Here is a 19,640-nt window from a genome sequence, read left to right on the forward strand (position 1 = left end):
ATCATGGACAGCTAAGTACCTCACAGAGGAGCCTGGGTGCCTCATTTCAGAAGTGAGACTAGGAAGAGAAGATGAACAATTCCCTGGATTATCTGGCCTACCCTGTAATTGTCTCTAATCATAGACAGAGCACATCCTTCAGGAAGAAGCTGGACTTTGGCCACTATGCATTTCATAAGAATAGAATACAAATAGGTATGTGGGGCAATTTAAACTGGACACTATGACTAGAATTCTGAAAGGGCTCACCTTAAGAGATATTGATGGTGAACCAGAGCAGTACACAGCTTTGCAATGATATGGCCTTATCTGCTGAGTCTAGTCAAGAGGGTATTAGCATCAGTGACAAAATTTATCTTCCACCAGGGAGTTCCTTTGATGGAAACACTCATTTAAGCTCTTTAAAGCCAAAAAGCTAGACAGAGGATGAGACTGCAGCATCCAGTAGCCAGGCTAGTCATATTGGGAAAGGGTGGGAGAAAGGCTCTTTCATTAGCTTCAAGGAACATTTATGTCTGTAAATTTTATTTTTCTCAGCCCTCATCATGCTTTCATGTCTGCTCAAAACTCTTCAAATGATGTCAGTTTGGGAAAGTCAACTAAACCAGAATCCCTGAACTGAATTGGTTCAGAATTCAAACTTGCAATGTTTTAATCAGTGTCATTGTGTAGAATGTGAGCAGAGTCTCTAAGGCTACTAAGAGGATACCTGTGATGTAACATTGCTCTCCTTCCTTCCTCTCCAGTGAAGCCTACTGTTGATACCAAACCTCCAGCAGCGCACACACATCACATCTTAAAATTGAGCAAACTGCAGGTATTTGTTCTTGCCATCTGCAAATGTACCTTATCTATGTCCCAAAGAGGTCCAGTTTCCCAGAGCCTTCTAAATACCCACCACTTCCTCCTCCTCTCCATACACCACCCCTGGATTCCTCAGCCCTGCTCCCAGTCCCCACTGTAGCCCCCAGTTTGCCCCTTTCCCATAATCCCACAGGAGGGGGATACTCACCATTGTGAGAGGGAGCATCATGTAGTGATGATGTCACCATGGTGGGGTGGGGTTTCTCACCAGGGTGAACAAAAGAGAATCGACAAAATTGAATACGAAAACAAGCAACTGTGTCAAAAAATCGCCAATGCCCACCGAGGCCCCGCCAAGGTGGATTGCTGGAACGAATATTTTTCCAAGAGGTAGTATTATTTCTCTTCATTTTCTGAAAGTCAAAACTGACTTCCCCCTTGCTGGGCTTTAGTACTAGAGGCACACTTAAGGAAAGTTATCCTGAGGGATAACCAAAGAGACCATGTTAAGGAGAAAGAAAACCACCCCAAACAAGAACCTTTCTCTAACGTTAAAGAGCTAACTTTTGTTCCCTAAGAGACTCTTTGGAGTCCTATTTAGAGTTCGTCACAGAAAAGCACTTTTGTAAAATGGTGATGATAACTGGGATTTTAATATAGCATTCTTAAAATTGTTTCTGCAAATATTTGCTGAGCAACTACTATGTGCTGAGCACCAGAAATACAGAGGTGAAATGAGATGTATATTTCCTAACCTCAAAACACAAGGTCAGAAAGGGGACATTTATGCAAATAATTATGCAGTCTGATCAGGGCTACAAAAGGAATGTATGTGAGGAAAATGAGTGTGCATCTGTGTGTCAGTGTGTAGGGGAGAGTGTCAAGATGTCTTTCCTGATCCTTGTGTATTTAAAACTGGGTTGAAAGCTGAGGGGAGTAAGGTGAACCAAAACTATTACCAGCTATTTGTGATTTCTGGGTAGACAAGACCTTCATCACCTAAACCAGAGAGTCTCAATCCTGGTTTCATATAATAATGCCTGGGGAGCTATTGCAAAATGCTAATCCCCAAGCTCCATCCCAGACCAATAAACTAGAATCTTCTAGTAGGCTGCAGGGCTGAGAACCACTGGCCTTAACCTAAAAAAGTTTTGCATGTTTCCCAGAACGTGGTCTGGTTCAATAGGTTCTCAGGGCTCCGTGGAACAGCAGGCTCCCTGCACTCAGGCAGCCTGAATTTCTGACATCATAACTTCATCTTCCCCACTCCAATCTGGAAGGAGAATTTTATTCTTCACCTATTTTAGGATTTTTTTTTTTCCAGCTTAAACAGAGAAACAAGGAACCGGGAGCTAGTGAGAATCACTGTGGAAAACCAGGGCATTCTGAAGAGGCTTGGTGATCGCAAACCACACTATGACCGCAAGTCGTCGGAGTTAGATTGGCAGGCACGTGGGTACTCTGTGATAGCTTTATTCACTCACAGAATCTGGCTGTGTTCAGAGGAGTCAGTCTCAGGAGAGGACAAAATTGTTGGAGGACAAAATCATGAGGAATGTAACAATCTGTAAAAGAAAAACTGCCCAGAGCCTACAAAGCTAACAACAGGAGCAAACCCTTCACCAGCTAAGGACATCCCCTTGATAGCAAAGCCATTATGTGACAGCTTCAGAAAATATCTGGTAACATCTTCCCTCATCCCTTAATTCATTTAGATTGAATGAGCAAGCAAAGAAGATGAAGGGTATACAATTCAGTATGTGGTTGATTTGTTTCATGTAGGGACAATCCTGCAAGAGGCGGGGAAAAGCCATCTGCAGTGTTTTTATAAACTTCCACTCTCTGGCTTTGGTCTGTAAGCCTTTTCTAAGACCCATAGGATTTAGAACTTCAACTTTCACACCAGCACCTGGGCATTGACATAAATCTTTCTGATTTTTTTTTTCCTTCAAGAATTCAAGACGCTATATCAGAAATACAACCAGATATCTTCTCTCCCGAGATAAATAGGTATGTCTCTACATGGCTGCTCTTTATCAGAGAACATGGTGATCACAATTGATGGCAAAGCCCTAAAACCCATGTAGATGGAGAACGAGGGGCCCAACCAAGGGGTGAATTTTGCTCTTCTGTAATATTGATTGGCCATCCATTCGGGGACTAGAGTTCCGTTTTTGTTTCCTCTCTCCATATAAGTAGGAAATGACTGCCTTTTGTCACCAGCTTTGAGGCTTTATGTGAGTCTAAGGGGAAGTGATTTGTTTTAGTAAGACATAAACAGGAGGTCTCGTGGCTTTAATGTTATGTTGAAGTTATATTACGGGTCTCGGTCACTGTTCAAAAGTACTATTGTGTTGGCATTTTGTATTATTTCATATTATTAGTAATGACTAAGTTCCCCTGCCCTGCTGCTGCCCCTATGGAGAAGGATAAATGGACACGTGGGCTTTTCAAAGAATAATTCTGTATAATTGATGGCTCTCCATTTCTCTCCCTCTCCTCTCCTTGAATGCAAGGTTACTCACCATGGATAAGACAAGAGAAGGCCCTAGGATTTCTTAGCTGCTTAGGATTTCAAGGCACTCCTAAGTGGCTGAATGCTCAATCTTAGGATGCTACAATAAAGCTTGGAACATAAAATGAGTAAGTTACATGTAAAATACCCAAAGGCATTAAGTTCCATCCCCAAATGGAGACAGAATGGGACAGACAGAAGGAAAGATCCAACAAGCACTTTTATTGGGGGCTATGAAAAGTCTTAATGAGAGAGAGAAAGTGACAGCTTTTTAAAGCATACACCATTAGCACCACCCCAAGCAGGAAGAATAGGTTGGGTGAGATGATTCAACCACAAGATCAGCTCTGTGGAAATGGAAAACAAAAAGCACATGAGGAAATTAAAGTTCAGACAACACAGAGGAAAAACACCATTAGCTTCTCTGTGAATACCCAGGATTGGAAAAGAATGCTTCAGTGAGATTTTCATGGACTCTGTTCATTTGTAGGGAGAAGCAAGATTGAAAATGTCAAAAATATCTCAAAACACATGACAAGACAATGTTGCATGGCTTCTGGGATTGGTCATGCTGGTTTTGAGCCTTTTTAAATGGTTTATTTGGAAGGAGAGGAGATCTTATATGTTCTTATCAGAAATAAATGTTTTATTTTAAAAAGATTTACAGGAAGTTACAAATAAATGTATGGTGAGGCCTCCTGCACCCTTCTCACCCAGCTTCCCCCAATGTTAACATCTTATCTAAATACAGTATGGTGTCTCTCCAGGAAAGTTGACATTGGTACAATCTATAGCACATACACAAATTTCACCACTTACATATGCACTCATTTGTTATGTGTGTGTATAACTCCATGCTGTTTTTATCACAAGTGTGGTTTTGTATTAATACAAACACTTTCAAGACAGTTAACTGTACCATTATGGAAAATACCTTACCACCGTTTTTGGCCACAGCCAGCCTCTGCCTCCCAGCCCTAAACCCCGGCAATTACTAACCTGTTTTCCATTTCTATAATTATGCTGTTTCATGAGTGTTACATAAATGGAGTCATGCAGTATGTAATCATTCTTTTCAGATTGTTTTTTCCACTCCATATAATTTCCTTGAGGTTCATCCAGGTTGCATGTGTTGATAGTTCGTTCCTTTTTATTGCTGAGTGGTATTCCATGGGATGAACGTACCACAGTTTATTTAACCATTTACCCATTGCAGGATATTTGGGTAATCTCTGGTTTTTTGACCATTATGAATAAAGCTGCTATCCACTATTATGCACAAGTTTCTGCATGAAAATAAGTTTGATTTCCCTGGGATAAATGCCCAAGAGTGTACTTATGGGATTATGTGATAAGTCCATTTTAAGAGAAATTACAAAACCATTTTCAGAGTGGTTATACCATTTATATTCCCACCAGCAATGAGTAAGCCAGCTTTTTCATATCCTCATCAGCATTTGATGTTATCGCCATTTTTAGTTTTGGGCATTATAACATGTGCAGTAACATCTCATGTGGTTTTAACTTGCATTTTTCTAATAATTAATGAGGTTGAACATCTTTCATATGTTTATTTGCTCTCTGCATATGCTCTTTGGTGAAATATTGGTACATTTGCCATTTTCTAATTGGATTGCTCTCTTTAATATTGAATTTTGAGATTTCTTTACACATTCTACACCCAAGTCCTTGGTGTTGGACATGTGATCTGCAAAATATTTTCACTGTAATTTGTCTTTTCATCTTTCACAGTGTAAAGCATTTAAGTTTCGCTGTCATTCAGTTCATCAATGATGAGCTTGTTCTGTATCTTGGCTCTGTCATGCCCATCTCCTGGCTGTGATACTGTGTGTAGTTTTGCCAAGGGCTACCACCTGGGGAAACTGAGTAAATGGTACACAGGATCTCTCTGTATTCTTTTCTTTCACACATGTCAATGTATAATTACCTCAAAATAAAAAGTTTAAAGAAAAAAATCAGTGTGTGCACATACAAATTCAATTTTAAACGGATTCCAGTCCATCTCATTTTGAGGAGCCATTCTTCTAGACATCCCGGTGAGAAGCCTGGCAGTCATCCTTTCCTCCCTCTCTTTCATCCTTTCCGCTCCCCTGCCTATTTTAAATCTACCCATCCTCTCAGTCTTTGTATGTACTACTGCCCATTTAGGCATTTGTGATTTACAACTGGTATTATTAATGGGAAAATATGCCCAGATCACTTTCTAGCTTCACACCTTCAATGATTTGCCATTCTTTCCAGAATGAGCCACACGTTTCAATGTGGCATACACAATATGGGCCCCTCATGATCTTGTTCCTTCTGTCTCAGAACCCTCTATCAACAGAAATTTTTATTTCAAGCAATGTAAATTGACATCTTATTTTAGTGAAAAAAAAATGTATAATTTATTGAATGAAATAGCTAACAGTATTTGCCAGAAAACTGCAGGACTGAGCTTCAAGCGGCACATTCAAGGAACAGTGCCCCAGGTCTTGGTGTAGAATTGGTCTGTGGTGCTGTAGCTCACACAGTTGCCCCTGTTCTACCTGGAATGGAACTGGATCTTCCTGACCTGCTAAGTTCTCATTGATCTGAAGTCTTTGTGTCACTAGCTCTTAACTCCAAGTCAGTGAAGGTGTATCTAATTGATGTAACTTAGATCATATGTACCCCATTCCTTATCTGCAAGGGAGATTGGAAGGGTATTTGCATTTTTCCAATTCTGAACATGGGTTCTGCTTCTCATTCTCACCAGAATAGGGAATTTCCCCCTAGTTACAATAAGGTTCAGATACCAGAATTCCACAAAAATGACAAATGCCTGCACCCTTCAGTTCAGTTCAGTCGCTCAGTCGTGTCCAACTCTTTGCGACCCCATGAACCACAGCACGCCAGGCCTCCCTGTCCGTCACCAACTCCCAGAGTTCACCCAAACCCATGTCTGTCGAGTCGGTGATACCATCCAACCATCTCATCCTCTGTCGTCCCCTTCTCCTCCTGCCCTCAATCCTTCCCAGCATCGGGGTCTTTCAAATGAGTCAGATCTTTGCATCAGGTGGCCAAAGTATTGGAGTTTCAGCTTCAACATCAGTCCTTCCAATGAACACCCAGGACCAACCTCCTTTATGATGGACTGGTTGGACCTCCTTGCAGTCCAAGGGACTCTCAAGAGTCTTCTCCAACACCACAGTTCAAAAGCATCAATTATTTGGCACTCAGCTTTCTTTATAGTCCAACTCTCACATCCATACATGACCACTGGAAAAACCACAGCCTTGACAAGACTGTTGGCAAAGTAATGTCTCTGCTTTTGAATATGCTATCTAGGTTGGTCATAACTTTCCTTCCAAGGAGTAAGCATCTTTTAATTTCATGGCTGCAATCACCATCTGCAGTGATTTTGGAGCCCAGAAAAACTGTTTCCCCATCTATTTTTCATGAAGTGATGGGACTGGATGCCATGATTAGCCTGCAACCTTACGTCTCATCATTCCTTGCCTTTTTCAGCTAATAGAAGACATGTTTTCTTCTCATTCATCTGTTTTCCCCTCTAGCCAGAAAATCCATAGTTCTATGTCTTTATCTGGATAACACCTATACATTATTTATACAAGAGAGTGGTCCATTCTCCAGGAAGTTTCCATGAACTTTTAAGGTTATATCAGGTATTCTTTCAAATGATTTGGAGATTTTCCTATTGTCTTTCTGGGACTGAATTTGAGTCCATTATGGTCAGAGGACATACCCTAGATTTCCAATTCTCTTAATTTTGTAAATATGGCCTACCTAGGTAAATATTTCACGGACATTTGAAAAGACTGTATATTGTGCTGCCATTGAGGGGATTGTTTTATAAATGTCAATTAGATCCTTAGTTGATGGTGTTCAGTTCTTTTATGCCCTAGATAACTTTCTGTTCTAATCCTATCAGTTGCTGAGAGTAGAGTGTTGAATCCCCCAATTATATCCGTAGAGTTGTCTATTTCTTCTTTTAGCTCTGTCATTTTTTTTCCTTCTTTTTGGCTGCACTGGGTCTTCACTGCGGTGCATGTGGGCTTTTTTTGTTGTGGTGTGCAAGGCTTTTTCTTGTTTAGGTGTGCGGGTTTCTCTTGCCGCAGTATGTGGGCTAAGTTGCCCCACAACATGTGGGATCTTAGTTCTGTGACCAGGGATCAAACCCATGTCCCCTGCATTGGAAGGTGGATCACCAGGGAAGTACTTAGCTATGTCAGTTTTTGCTTCATGTATTTTAAAGCTCTGGTGTTTGTTGCACACACATTTAGGATTGCTCTATCTACTTGATGGAGTGATCCTTTTACCATTATATAATATTCTTCTTTGTCCCTAGTAATTTTCTTTCTCTGAAGTCTACTTTATCTGGTAATAATATAGCCTTTTTAAATTATGCTTTTAAAAAAATTGTTTGCATATGTTTCCATCCTTTCCAACTACTTTTGTATACTTGTAGATGACATATCAGATCAGATCAGTCGCTCAGTCATGAAGTTAGGCATTACTTTTTTTTGGCCGTGCCACACATCTTCAGTTCAGTTCAGTTCAGTTCAGTCGCTCAGTCGTGTCCGACTCTTTGCGACCCCATGAATCGCAGCACGCCAGGCCTCCCTGTCCATCACCAACTCCTGGAGTTCACTCAAACTCACGTCCATCGAGTCAGTGATGCCATCCAGCCATCTCATCCTCTGGCGTCCCCTTCTCCTCCTGCCCCCAATCCCTCCCAGCATCAGAGTCTTTTCCAATGAGTCAACTCTTTGCATGAGGTGGCCAAAGTACGGGAGTTTCAGCTTTAGCATCATTCCTTCCAAAGAAATCCCAGGGCTGATCTCCTTCAGAATGGACTGGTTGGATCTCCTTGCAGTCCAAGGGACTCTCAAGAGTCTTCTCCAACACCACAGTTCAAAAGCATCAATTCTTCGGTGCTCAGCCTTCTTCACAGTCCAACTCTCACATCCATACATGACCACAGGGAAAACCATAGCCTTGACTAGAAGGACCTTTGTTGGCAAAGTAATGTCTCTGCTTTTGAATATGCTATCTAGGTTGGTCATAAGTTTCCTTCCAAGGAGTAAGCGTCTTTTATATTGTTGGATCATTTATTTATTTATTTTTGACTGCTCTGGGTCTTCATTGCTTTGTGCAGACTTTCTCTAGTTGTTTTCTCTAGAACAGGGGCTACTCTTTGTTGTGGTGCAAGGGCTTCTCATTGTGGTGTCTTATCTTGTTGTGGGTCCCAGGCTCTAGACGTGGAGCTTCAGTAGTTGAGGCTCCTGGACTCTGGATTTCTGGCTCAGTAGTTGTGGTGCATGGGTTTAGTTGCTCCACAGCATATGGAATCTTCCTGGACCAGGGATTGAACCTGTGTCGCCTGCATTGGCAGGTGGATTCTTATCCATTGCACCACCAGGGAAGTTCAGGTCATGTTTTCTTTTAATCCACTCTGCCAATATCTTCTTCACTTTTAGAATGTAATTATCTTATATATTTCCTCTATATACACTGAACACTGCATCAGATGGTGACATAACTTTTGTTATCCAGAGAATATGCGTAAAGAAAGTCAAGAGGTGAAGAATAACCTATTTACTTCTAGCTTACATATTCAGTTGTTTTTTTCCTCTCTGAATGTCCCAGCCTTCTGCCATTTTGTTAATCATTTTTTAAGAGTTAGTCTCAAGAAATTATGTTAGTTTCCCTTTACTGGAGAATGTCTTTATTTCCTCTTCATTCCTGAGGGATAGTTTCATCACATTTAGGATTAAAGACTGAGAGTCTGCTGTCAGCACTTGATAAATGTCATGTCACTTTTTCAAGCCTGCACAGTTTCCTTTAAAGTAATATTAAAATAGAATTTGCGTTGGTGTTCCTTCCCGTTGTTTCTCCCGGTTCTTAAGTTTTTGGTTTTGGGGTTTTTCTTTAGTCTTTAGTTTTCAGGAGATTAATTATGATGTATCTTGGTATGGATTTCTTTGGGCTTATCCTATTTTGAGCTTATCAGCTTCTTGAATCTGTAGATTTATATCTTTCACTAAACTGGGGGAATTTTTGGCTATTATTTCTTTGAGTACTTTCTGGCACCACAGTTTCTCCTTATGGGATTCTGATGATACAAGTGTTAACTCTTTTGTCTGTAATGCTTTTTTCCAGTTATTTGTTCACATGGCATAAATTTTATTGATCTGTCCTCAATACCCTGATTTGATCTTCTGTCACTTCTACTCTACTACTGAGTCCATCTGAGTTTTCAATTTTTCAATAACTTTATGTTTATATCATTTCCATAGAGTTATTTTTTATAACTTCTATTTCTTTGTAAGATTATCTTTTTAAATTTTTTTCTAGAATTTGTTATTGATTGTTAAAGCATTTTTATTATAATTTTTAAAAATTCTTATTAGATAAATTCTAACATCTGAATCATATCATACTGGTATTGGTTGATTGGAGTTTTCTTGTTCTGTATTATGATGAGTAATATCTCACCACATTTCTCTCTCATATCCTGGATATTTGGGTGATTATCTTAGGGGTCTCTTAATCCTATTTAAATCTTCTATTATAGCAGATAGTAGTCCAGTTTAGGTGTTGGTATAAATTTCTGCTTCTTTTATGTGTCTTATTTTCAATGAAGTATGGTTTTCTGAGCCTTTGCAATACTATTCTCATCTGCTTGTTCTTTGGGTACTGCCAGGACTCCCACTCAGTCCCTTCTGGTGTCTTCTGCAGTGTGGGAATGTGCTTCCCTGGGCTGCACAGTGTTGCTGGGTTACCTTCTGCAGAGGGGTGGGCGGGCATTGCTGGGCCTGGGTCTCCTTTTGTCACTGGGTGGAAGGCAGGGAGACATAAGGCTTCACTCCTGCTATGAATGAACTGGGCCACCTGCTGGTATCCTGGTGTGGAGCTAGAGCTGGGGCTCCCTGGTAGGTCTCTTCCAGGCTTCTTTCCCCTTTCCTGTCCTTTGGCAGAAAAAGCAAACTTTTTTTCCTTTCTTCCTGCCTCACTCCCCCCTTCTTTCTCTTCCTTCCTTCCTCCATTTTTTCCATAATTTTTCCTTCCCTGTCTCTGCTATTGGTGGTTCTGGGTTGTAGGCCTTTCCATATCTCAGTTGGGTGTGGGAAATGAAAAGAAAGCCCAGGAAAGTCACTACATTGTTTGTTCCCCAAATCTTGAGTTTCCCTACTTAACCCATTTTCTTTCCATCTTTCAGAGTCCTTTTATCAATAAATTCCTAAGATTTTAAGTTGTATTTGGAGTTGTGGTGGTGGTATGTACACACGTGTGCGCTCTGTAGTATCCAACTCTTTGCAACCCCATGGAATGTAGCATGCCAGACTCCTCTGTCCATGGAATTTTCCAGTCAAGAATGCTGGAGTGGGTTGCCATTTCCTCCTTCAAGGGATCTTCCCAACCCAGGGATCAGACCCAAGTCTCTTGTGTCTCCTACATTGGCAAGTGGGTTCTTTACCACTGTGCCACCTGGGAAGCCATTTAGAGTTGAAACTGAAAGTGAAAGTCACTCAGTCATGTCCAACTCTTTGCGACCCCATGGACCATACAGTCCATGGAATTCTCCAGGCTTAAATACTGGAGTGGGTAGACATTCCCTTCTCCAGGGGATCTTCCCAACCCAGAAACTGAAACCAGGTCTCCTGCATTGCAGGCAGATTCTTTACCAGCTGAGTCACAGGGAAGCCCAAGAATACTGGAGTGGGTAGCCTATCCCTTCTTCAGCAGATCTTCCCAACCCAGGAATCGAACCAGGGTCTCCTGCATTGCAGATGGATTCTTTACCAACTGAGCTACCAGGGAAGCCAGATTTAGAATTGAGAAGGAGGGAAAAAATGATTCTACATCATCTTGCTCTGAAACCATAAGCCTGACTTTTAAAGGAAGCAATGGTTGGAGACTGTATTCAGAGGACAGGGAAAAAAAATAGATTCATATTGACTCCACCAGATAGAAAAATGCTGCTTATTGTTTCTAAACTATATGATTCAAGAGGGCTTTGTGCATATGCTGGTCAGTAGTTAATAAAAAAGTCAACAAATGCTTTCTTTTTTTTTCACACGTGATCCTGTGACTGGTGGTATAAATGGTGTAACTCTGCATAAGTGGATGTAAAACTGTGATGAGTCACATGCCTTAAAGCATGTATGTATTCAATGGTAAAAGCACAATCGGCCAGTGTTTAACATAGCTAAGCATTGTCTGTGAAGAACAGATGGTTGTAATTTTTAAAAATCCACTTCCTGCAGGGAGTGGAGTAGATGACAGAGAAGGTAAAAATTGCTGCATCAAGGATGGCAAACAAGATTAATTCACTTGCCAGTTCTGCTCAATTGAGACCAGATACTATATCCTGAAATATCCAAAAGCAATATCTACATTCAGCAAGAGAGTGCTATGATCAATTAGTGATGTCTGCCGTGGGTGTAAGAGTGGGTGGTGGCAGCTTATTGGCCCTGCCCGTCTAACATCCTTGACCTAGAAAAAAGCCCTCCAGAGCTCACCATATTCTCTCTGGTTGGAGACACAAGCAGAAACCTTACCAGCCATTGAGGGCCCAAGTGGGAGAAAAGGGACATATTGGAAGGTATAAAATAGGGACAGGCCCAGAAAGACAAACACGCAGAAATTTTGCCCAGAGGCTCAGAACGTATGTGCTATTGGCTAGAATGGGACTAGGAAATGAATTTATATATATTCCACCAATATATATTTGTAAACAGGTTTGTGGTTTTTTTAAAAAAACAACAGTTTTATTTTTACAAACAGCAAAAACACTTTACAAATGACCTGTCTCTGGGGCCCTATCCATTCTACTCTCACAGATTTTAGAGCAGCCAAGCAGTTGTCAACACAGTTTGCCTTTGGGGTGAGGAGGTTGCTTAGACAGGAAATAAAGCAGGCATCACATTTTAATGCCTTGCTTCACAATACACATGAAGAGAAAGATGAAGAGATGAAATAGTCATCTGAAAATCATTAAGAAAATATTAAAAATAAGAAAATGCTGAGTTGTTTGAAATTAAAAAAAAAAAAATCTGTTATTCAACCACTGTGCTCCTACAATGGGGGAAAAACCACCCAGTTGGGCCTTGCTAAGAGTTGGTTAGGATCTCCACCAAGGGGCCACCCTAGAGGACTTTTCAAGAGTAATTTTGACTTACATGTTTTTTGCCTGAGGGCTGATTTTAATCCTTCTCTCCTGTATAATGGGGTAAAGAATCTGCCTGCAATGTGGGAGACTCGAGTTTGATCCTTGGGTCAGAAGATTCCCTGGAGAAGGGAATGGCTACCCACTTCAGTATTCTTGCCTGGAGAATTCCATGGACAGAGGAGCCTGGCGGGCTACAGTCCATGGGGTCACAAAGAGTCGGACATGACTAAGCGACTAACATGTTCACCTTTTTCTTTCTCCTGTACAATACACACAACTTGGTATGTGCCACTCAGCTTCAAAGAGCAGCTGCCTTCCCCAAGGGTTCTATGTGGAATAGCTAAGACTAATTTAACTTGGTAAGAATCCAGTGCTTTGTAAATACAAAGAGGTCCTCATCCTTTTGCTAGAAAGGTCTGAAGAATGTGATCCTGTTCTGTGGACCTACCAGGTTCATGAGCTATGTGGGCTGACCAAAAAGTTCGTTTGGGATTTTCTGCAACATTGTAATGGAAAAACCTGAACCAACATTTTGGCCAACCCAATAGAAAGTGGACAAGGTATCCTTGTGTAAGAAGGCAAAATGGAAATTTCTAAACAGGCAGCAGATCTTCTCCCTGGTGCTTTGCACTTTACCTCGCCTCCTTTTTTTCTCATGAGGAAGAGCTCTTTCAAGAGCTGTAAGCAGCCTCTTTCAAGTCTTAGAAGTTGCAGCCATACTGCATATTATTGTAAATTCTAGCTGAGAGCACATTCCTCACTTCTAAGTCAATGGCTTAATAGGCAGCCTCAGTTATGGGGCCACAAAAGAGAGGCAGTATAGTGGTTAATGACAATCACTGGTATTAGAGTTGGACTCTAATATTATGACTCTGCCATTTTTTTTAAAGCTGTGTGAACTTGAACACATTATTTAAACTTTCTTAGCCTTGTTTTTCTCATTTGTATAATAGGGATGATAAGAATCCTACATCAAGGAATTCCCTGGCAGTCCAGTGGTTAGGACTCTCACTGACAACAGTACTGGTTCAATCCCTGGTTGGGGAACTAAGATCTCACAAGCCATGGTGTGTGGCCAAAAAGAAAAAGAACACTACATCACAGGCTTGGTGCATTTGTCAAAGTCATGTAGGTAAAGGCTTTAGCATAGATTCCTGGCACAGAATAAAGGTTTATATACATTGGCTATTAAAAAGAAATACAATTCTCTGAAGCTAAGCTGTATCACAAATCTGTTGTGATATTAAACACTTTTGCTCAGAGACAACCCATCAGGCCCACACTCAGAGTCTACATACTTAGATTTTGACGGTCAGGACTGATTTATTGTGGTTTAGACATAGATTTGATGGGGGTGTGGGGTGCAGGTGTGGGGATCATCTGTTTTTCCATGACCTGGCATGTCAGGAGCTCCTATAATCTGAAGGAAGGGACAGGTGAGAACCAGGGCAACCGTCAGTAACAAGAGAGACAAGTGACAGAACAGAATAAATCAAAGCAAGCAAGGGTAAAGTTTTGGAGTCTGAGGATATATAGAAAAGGCACAAGCAGCCTTACATTCCACGAGTCCCTGAAAACACCACCGTATCATAGATAGTACAATAACTCATGGTGACAGGGAAGCATACCTTAGTCTGTCAAAAAAGTTTGTGAATGCTCACTATTCAAGACGGCAGAGAACCACATTTTCCATTGCCAGGCAAACACAAACTTTCAAAACCTTTAAAAAGATCAACATTTTAGTGCCTGAAGACAGGCAAACTTCAATTGCATGTTAAGTCCTCTTGGGTAAAACAACTCAACTCTGGACAAAGCCCGATAAATGAAGTGTCAGTCTGTTTATAAAGCTTAAATTACCTCTGCAAATTGGTACTGCATACATTCACCACCACCTCCCCCGCCAAAAGACAGTGGCTACTCAACTTTGGTACAGAGAATCAGGGTCAACTTGCCTGTGATACTTTAATGAATGACATGTGTTATATGGTGATATATACCCCCTTTTGACTCATGTTTTCTGCTCCAAAGGAGTGCAGTGAAAAGCAATGGACAAAAAACAATCACAAACAAGACTTCCCAGAGAGACTCTTCTTGAGGATGGAGTTTATGGGAAATTCTGCCCCTCTCACTTGAGATTCCTTGATGGTAGCATGGGGTAGGCCAGGCCAGGTGGTCTTCCAGGTCCCCTCCAACCTGGATGTTCTAGGATACAGTTACCTGACCCAACTAATAGGTACCCAGTGAATGTCCTTGCTCAGCCTCTCTAAGAGCGCTCTGAGCTGGCTGTATGCACTCTGGAGGTCCTCCTTTACCAGTACAGCATCCACCAGGTGCCCGTAATGCTGGTCTATGAAGGAGGCAGAGGCGGCCATCTCTTGCTGCTGCTCATCCTGCAAGGAAAAGGAGTAGTTACGGAACAAGTGGGTTGTTATCCTCCTGACAAGTAATGGACCTACAACCTTTGTCTTGGGCAGTGTTGCAACCTCTAATTTTTAGGTGATAAGTGGATGAATATGGCCCTTGAATAACCAACTGGGTACACAAGAACAGGGCGTAGTGATGCTAGCCTATCCAACGTCCAAGAAAAGTTCATGAATTATAGCCATAATCACTGTTCAGTCATTCAAAAGATATCTACTGAGGACGTGTTAGCTTTGGGTAGATGCTGAGTCTATATCTGCGTGTATATATATGTCACTATCACACTTCCTGTCTGAAGGTATTTCCAAAATAGTACAATTATGGTGCATGGCAATTTGGTTAAAATAATTACAGGGAAGAACCACAAATAGTATTCACTATACAAAAGCCAAGCAAGCATTTCTGGAATCAATAAGGGTAAAAAGGAAAAGAAGTAATTTGAATGCCCTCAGAGGATACCTTAATTCACCCTGTAGAACTCAGTTCTTCTTTTCATTTCCTCAAACCAGAACCAACCACTTGCATAGTAGACAAAGGAGAGTTATTTAAGAAAGTCTGGGACAACCCTGACCCAATGCGCCATTTCCTTAGGATACCTGACTTCTATCAGATTGCTTTCCTGACACCTAACACTAAGGCATAGACAGCCAATGAACCCTCCTTCCCCCAACCTATGCAAGTGTCTGCATCTTCATTCAGAAATACCTCTAGTAAGTAAAATTCCAAGCCAGTAGTTCACTGACAATGAACTAGGGTTTTGGAAGACAGGAAAGTGGCAGGATCCACTCTTAAGTAAAACTGCAAAGTGAAATTTATCACTGGCATTCACCCACCTCCCTTTCTATCTCCTTCCAATCCTCTGTTGCCTTCTCTCCTCTGCTTCTAGGGCTCAGTGTTTTTATTCTGTCATGGAAGGGGGGTGAGCTGTCTCCCCCTAAAAGGATATTCCAGAATATTCCCTCCTCCTCTTCTGTCACCAATCAAAACCAGATTCCTTCTTTAGTGACAGTGTCCATACTTCCAGAAAATATGTTCTAAAGCACTAGGAAACAGTTTTTGCCTGCTACCGCAAAGACAGTAGACATCTACAGGAAGGCTGAGATGATTTCTTCTCCTTACTTCTAACCCCCTAGGAGGGGGAAAAAAAAACTATTGAGTTGGCCCAAAAGTTCGTTCAGATTTTTCCATAACATCTTGTGGAAAAACCCAAACGAACTTTTTTGCCAACCCAATAGATTAAATTGGGCCAAGCTTCCCAATTCTTTATGGTATCTTGCAGGGCTCTTCTCCTACTCAAAAGCACCCTGCAGCATCCCACTGCTGCCCTTGGATCTAACATCCTGCTTTTCCCACCGTCTTACACATACACATCCTATAGACCTGTCCACCACTTCTGGAGTTTCCTCTCCCCGGGGCACCCTCACGGTTCATCCTGGAAGCAAGTATCTATTCGAGAAATTATAGAAGGGACTTTTTTTGGGGGGGGGGCCCTAAATCCCTCTATCTTCCTAATAAATATCTGTCTCTTGAAAGAACTCAAGTAAATCTGTAATGGAGTAAAACGTGTGACATTTTTTTTGCAGCCGTCAATCCCTTGAACCCTTTTCCTGACCTGTAAAGGTGGAACTCAACCACCTGCGGCTTCAGCAAGAGAGCCTCAGTCCTGAGCAGCATGTAGGGAAGACTCCCCCTGCTGCCCCTTGCCTCCATCTTGGATTAGCTTTCTGGACCTGAAGTTGGTGTTTCAATTAAAAATTATTCGGGTTTGACTTAGGAGTTCAACAAATTATTGTGGTTTGTCACACTCAGATCAGGTCCCTGAAAGAGGTCAGTCCCTTATTTTCTGAGAAGATGCTCATGTGAGGGGGTGGAGGGTGGGAAACCCTGGTTAAACCGCCCCTGTGTGAATCAGGTGGCGCTTCCAGCTGCCCAACTTAAACCTTCCAATCATCACATGACATCTGAGTCCGGGCAACAGGCAAAAATGGAAAGATGGTCTCATGCAGAAGGTACGTCTGCCCACATGCAGCTGTAACAGGCCCTTTTAGGCCTTAGGAGATGAAATGATCAACTTGAAAACTTACAAGTGGGGCTGCTGCGTCCTCACAAGCTGGAGACATGGGTGGCGTCTTCCTTTTTTCCTGAACTGCAGGCTTTACAAATATAACATAGGGTTTAAACTCTGAGGTCCTCAGTTGTTGCAGAGCCTGAAAAAGAAAGTTCAGGAATGTTATATACTTCGAGAATATTTTATTGTGAAATGTATTTCTCGAATGCTCAATAACGATGTGCTTCATCACATCACCCCAATGGCAAAGGTCCTGACTATATGGTCATATGACAGTTGACTTCAACCACGCAGACCACCTGCTCTTTTTCCCACTCTTCACTATGACACTGGGCTCAGCTGGGCCCTGGAGGCTCACTCGCTGAGAACAGAGGTTCCAAAGCCTCAGTTCCAAGAGCTGCCATCTCTCTTAGCTCTGCCCACCCTCCCCAAGCTCTAATTAGCCTTCATACACCCTTCTTTGCCTGCCTACTCCTGAAGGAAGAACCAGCAGGATTCAATGTGTGTATCTAGTCAGATGTCATCAATTTGGACTAATGCAAAATCTGTGCTATCACACAGGCCTCCTCATGATATTCAAAGAAGAAAAAGTTTGTTAAGCAAATGAAGAGACTAAGAGATCCCTTGAAGTAAACTGTAAAGACTTTAAAAGGTTTTCCGTATGCAAATTGTCCTGTTAATTAGCTCACTTTATTTATGATGTGAGGGCCTCTATTTGGACACACTGGTATTAAACTGCTGTATATACAGTTTGCATCCCCCCACCCAAATCATAAAATCACTTCTCAAAAAATTTTTGAAATTCAGACTATTTTAATTTCAACTACCAACTCCCAGGAAGTCCAAATTAGTGAGGATTTTCCTTTCTGGACATAAGGTGCTTTGGGGAATCTGTTTCAAGTCTAGCTCTGTAAAATAAAACCTACAGTTTATGTGATAAAATCAGAACTCTGTTTCCACACAGCGGGGGGAAATGCCCAGACTGAGTTCAAAGCTTAGAAGTTTTTCTCAAAGACAAGGTGAAAAAGATGGTTAAGCCCCTGCAGGATGTGGGAGACTGGAAATGTTTCTGAAACACTTCACAAGGTCAAATCTGCCCTTTTCCCCTTTCAAATTGCTCTCCTGACTGCCTCCCTCAGTGGTCTTCTAAGCCACTGACTTCAATTGTCCTAGTTGGGAAGGGGGTGGCCCAGCTTTCATTGGTGCATTTATATCTGACTGTCCAGAAGAGCCTGGCAGGCTACAATCCACGGGGTCACAAAGAGCCGGACATGACTTCACAACTAAACAACAACCCTGACTTGTCACATCTAATGGACCAGTTGGTGTCATCATCTGCTGAATGATTTACTGCATGCAGTCTATCCCAGGTCTGTGGGCCACCAAGAGGTTCCTTCCAATTAAGGGAGTTTCTGCATAGAGGTGCACATTTCGGGGTACAAAAGCTTTCATTAGTCAAAGGGATACCCAAGGAGATGTTTGGGGTTTTGTTTGCTTTAGTTGCACCACGCAGTATGCAGGATCTTAGCTCCCCAATTAGGGATCAAACCTGCACCCCCTGCAGTGGAAGCACAGAGTCTTAACCACTGGATCCAAGGGAAGTTCCAAGGAGACCCAAAGAGATGTTAGCATTCACTGCTCTGGAATAAAAAGCCCCTGCACTGAGGCTGAATGTTCTGTAAAATGTATAGCCCCCCAGTTTACAAGTTCCATTAATGGGAAATTCCTAACTGGCCCCAGGAACTCACATCTGGCTCCACGTCCACCAAACAAACTTTGTTTTTGGCCATCACAACCCGAATGGCTTCCAGGCTGGTTCCGTAGAGGTTTTCCTTATATTCACCATGCTCCAGGAACCTAGAACACCAACCACCACAGGGGAAAAAGAAACTTTCAGCTCCCGAGCTCACCTAAGTTCGCACCGAAGGTAAATGTGAAGTGAAAGTCGCCCAGTCATGTCTGACTCTTTGCAATCCTATGGACTATACGGTCCATGGAATTCTCCAGGCCAGAATACTGGAGTGGGTAGCCTTTCCCTTCTCCAGTGGATCTTCCCAACCCAGGAATCAAACCAGGGTCTCCTGCACTGCAGGTGGATTCTTTATCAACTGAGCTATCAATGGCCCGCCAGGATTACCACCCCCACTTGTCCCCGCCCCACTTCCTCTGCCTTTTCCAGGAAGCCTTCCCAGGAGGTCAAGTAGAAGATTGGCCAGAGGAAGAGACACACAGCTACACGGAGGTCCCACTGGCCCATCAAGATGACATACTTGTTGTGATGCAAGTCAGCCTCAAATGTTTGCTTAGAGACAAAGTGATACTCTACTCCTTCCTTCTCATGGCTCTTCCGGGGCCTGGTGGTATCTGTGGAAGACAGAAGGACCACTGGCAGAGATGTCATGTCACAGCGAGGCTGTGCTCTCGTTCCTTTCAGAGGTTCATCGCTGATTTGTGCACAAACACCCACTTCCCTTCATCAAGGGTCCCTGTGTGCAGGTATGCCATTGATCTGCACAGCTCTGTGATGCAGGCAAAAGGAGGCCCCAGTTTTGCAGGTGAGGAAACTAAGAGGTGCAGAGGTTAAGCCCTGTTCTGAGGTCCAAAGGCTGGCAGGGAGCAAAGCCAGGCGGAACACACTCTGTCTCAGGCCAAGT

The 19,640-nt window shown here is 42.2% G+C and overlaps 2 protein-coding genes across 4 annotated transcripts in view; one reads left to right on the plus strand and one right to left on the minus strand.

Moving 5' to 3' along the window:
- On the plus strand, window positions 1–16,687 carry CFAP97D1 (CFAP97 domain containing 1). Its single transcript, XM_027517104.1, has 6 exons — window positions 1–195; window positions 747–817; window positions 1,076–1,194; window positions 2,129–2,252; window positions 2,758–2,814; window positions 16,502–16,687. The coding sequence occupies exons 1-5, from the start codon at window positions 72–74 to the stop codon at window positions 2,812–2,814; spliced, it is 495 nt and encodes a 164-aa protein (XP_027372905.1). The 5' UTR covers window positions 1–71; the 3' UTR covers window positions 16,502–16,687.
- Window positions 13,796–19,640, minus strand: part of MPP3 (membrane palmitoylated protein 3) — a 27,653-nt gene continuing 21,808 nt past the window's right edge. For all 3 annotated transcript variants that reach the window (XM_027517102.1, XM_027517103.1, XM_027517101.1), the window contains 4 exons: window positions 19,257–19,350; window positions 18,735–18,843; window positions 17,003–17,125; window positions 13,796–14,887 (listed from right to left, as the gene is read on the minus strand). In XM_027517102.1, the coding sequence (XP_027372903.1) occupies window positions 14,711–14,887; window positions 17,003–17,125; window positions 18,735–18,843; window positions 19,257–19,350 (503 nt within the window). In that variant the 3' untranslated portion in view covers window positions 13,796–14,710. The remainder of the gene's footprint in view (window positions 14,888–17,002; window positions 17,126–18,734; window positions 18,844–19,256; window positions 19,351–19,640) is intronic.

This window comes from Bos indicus x Bos taurus, chromosome 19 (genome assembly GCF_003369695.1).
Source record: "Bos indicus x Bos taurus breed Angus x Brahman F1 hybrid chromosome 19, Bos_hybrid_MaternalHap_v2.0, whole genome shotgun sequence".
Taxonomy (NCBI): Eukaryota; Metazoa; Chordata; class Mammalia; order Artiodactyla; family Bovidae; genus Bos; species Bos indicus x Bos taurus.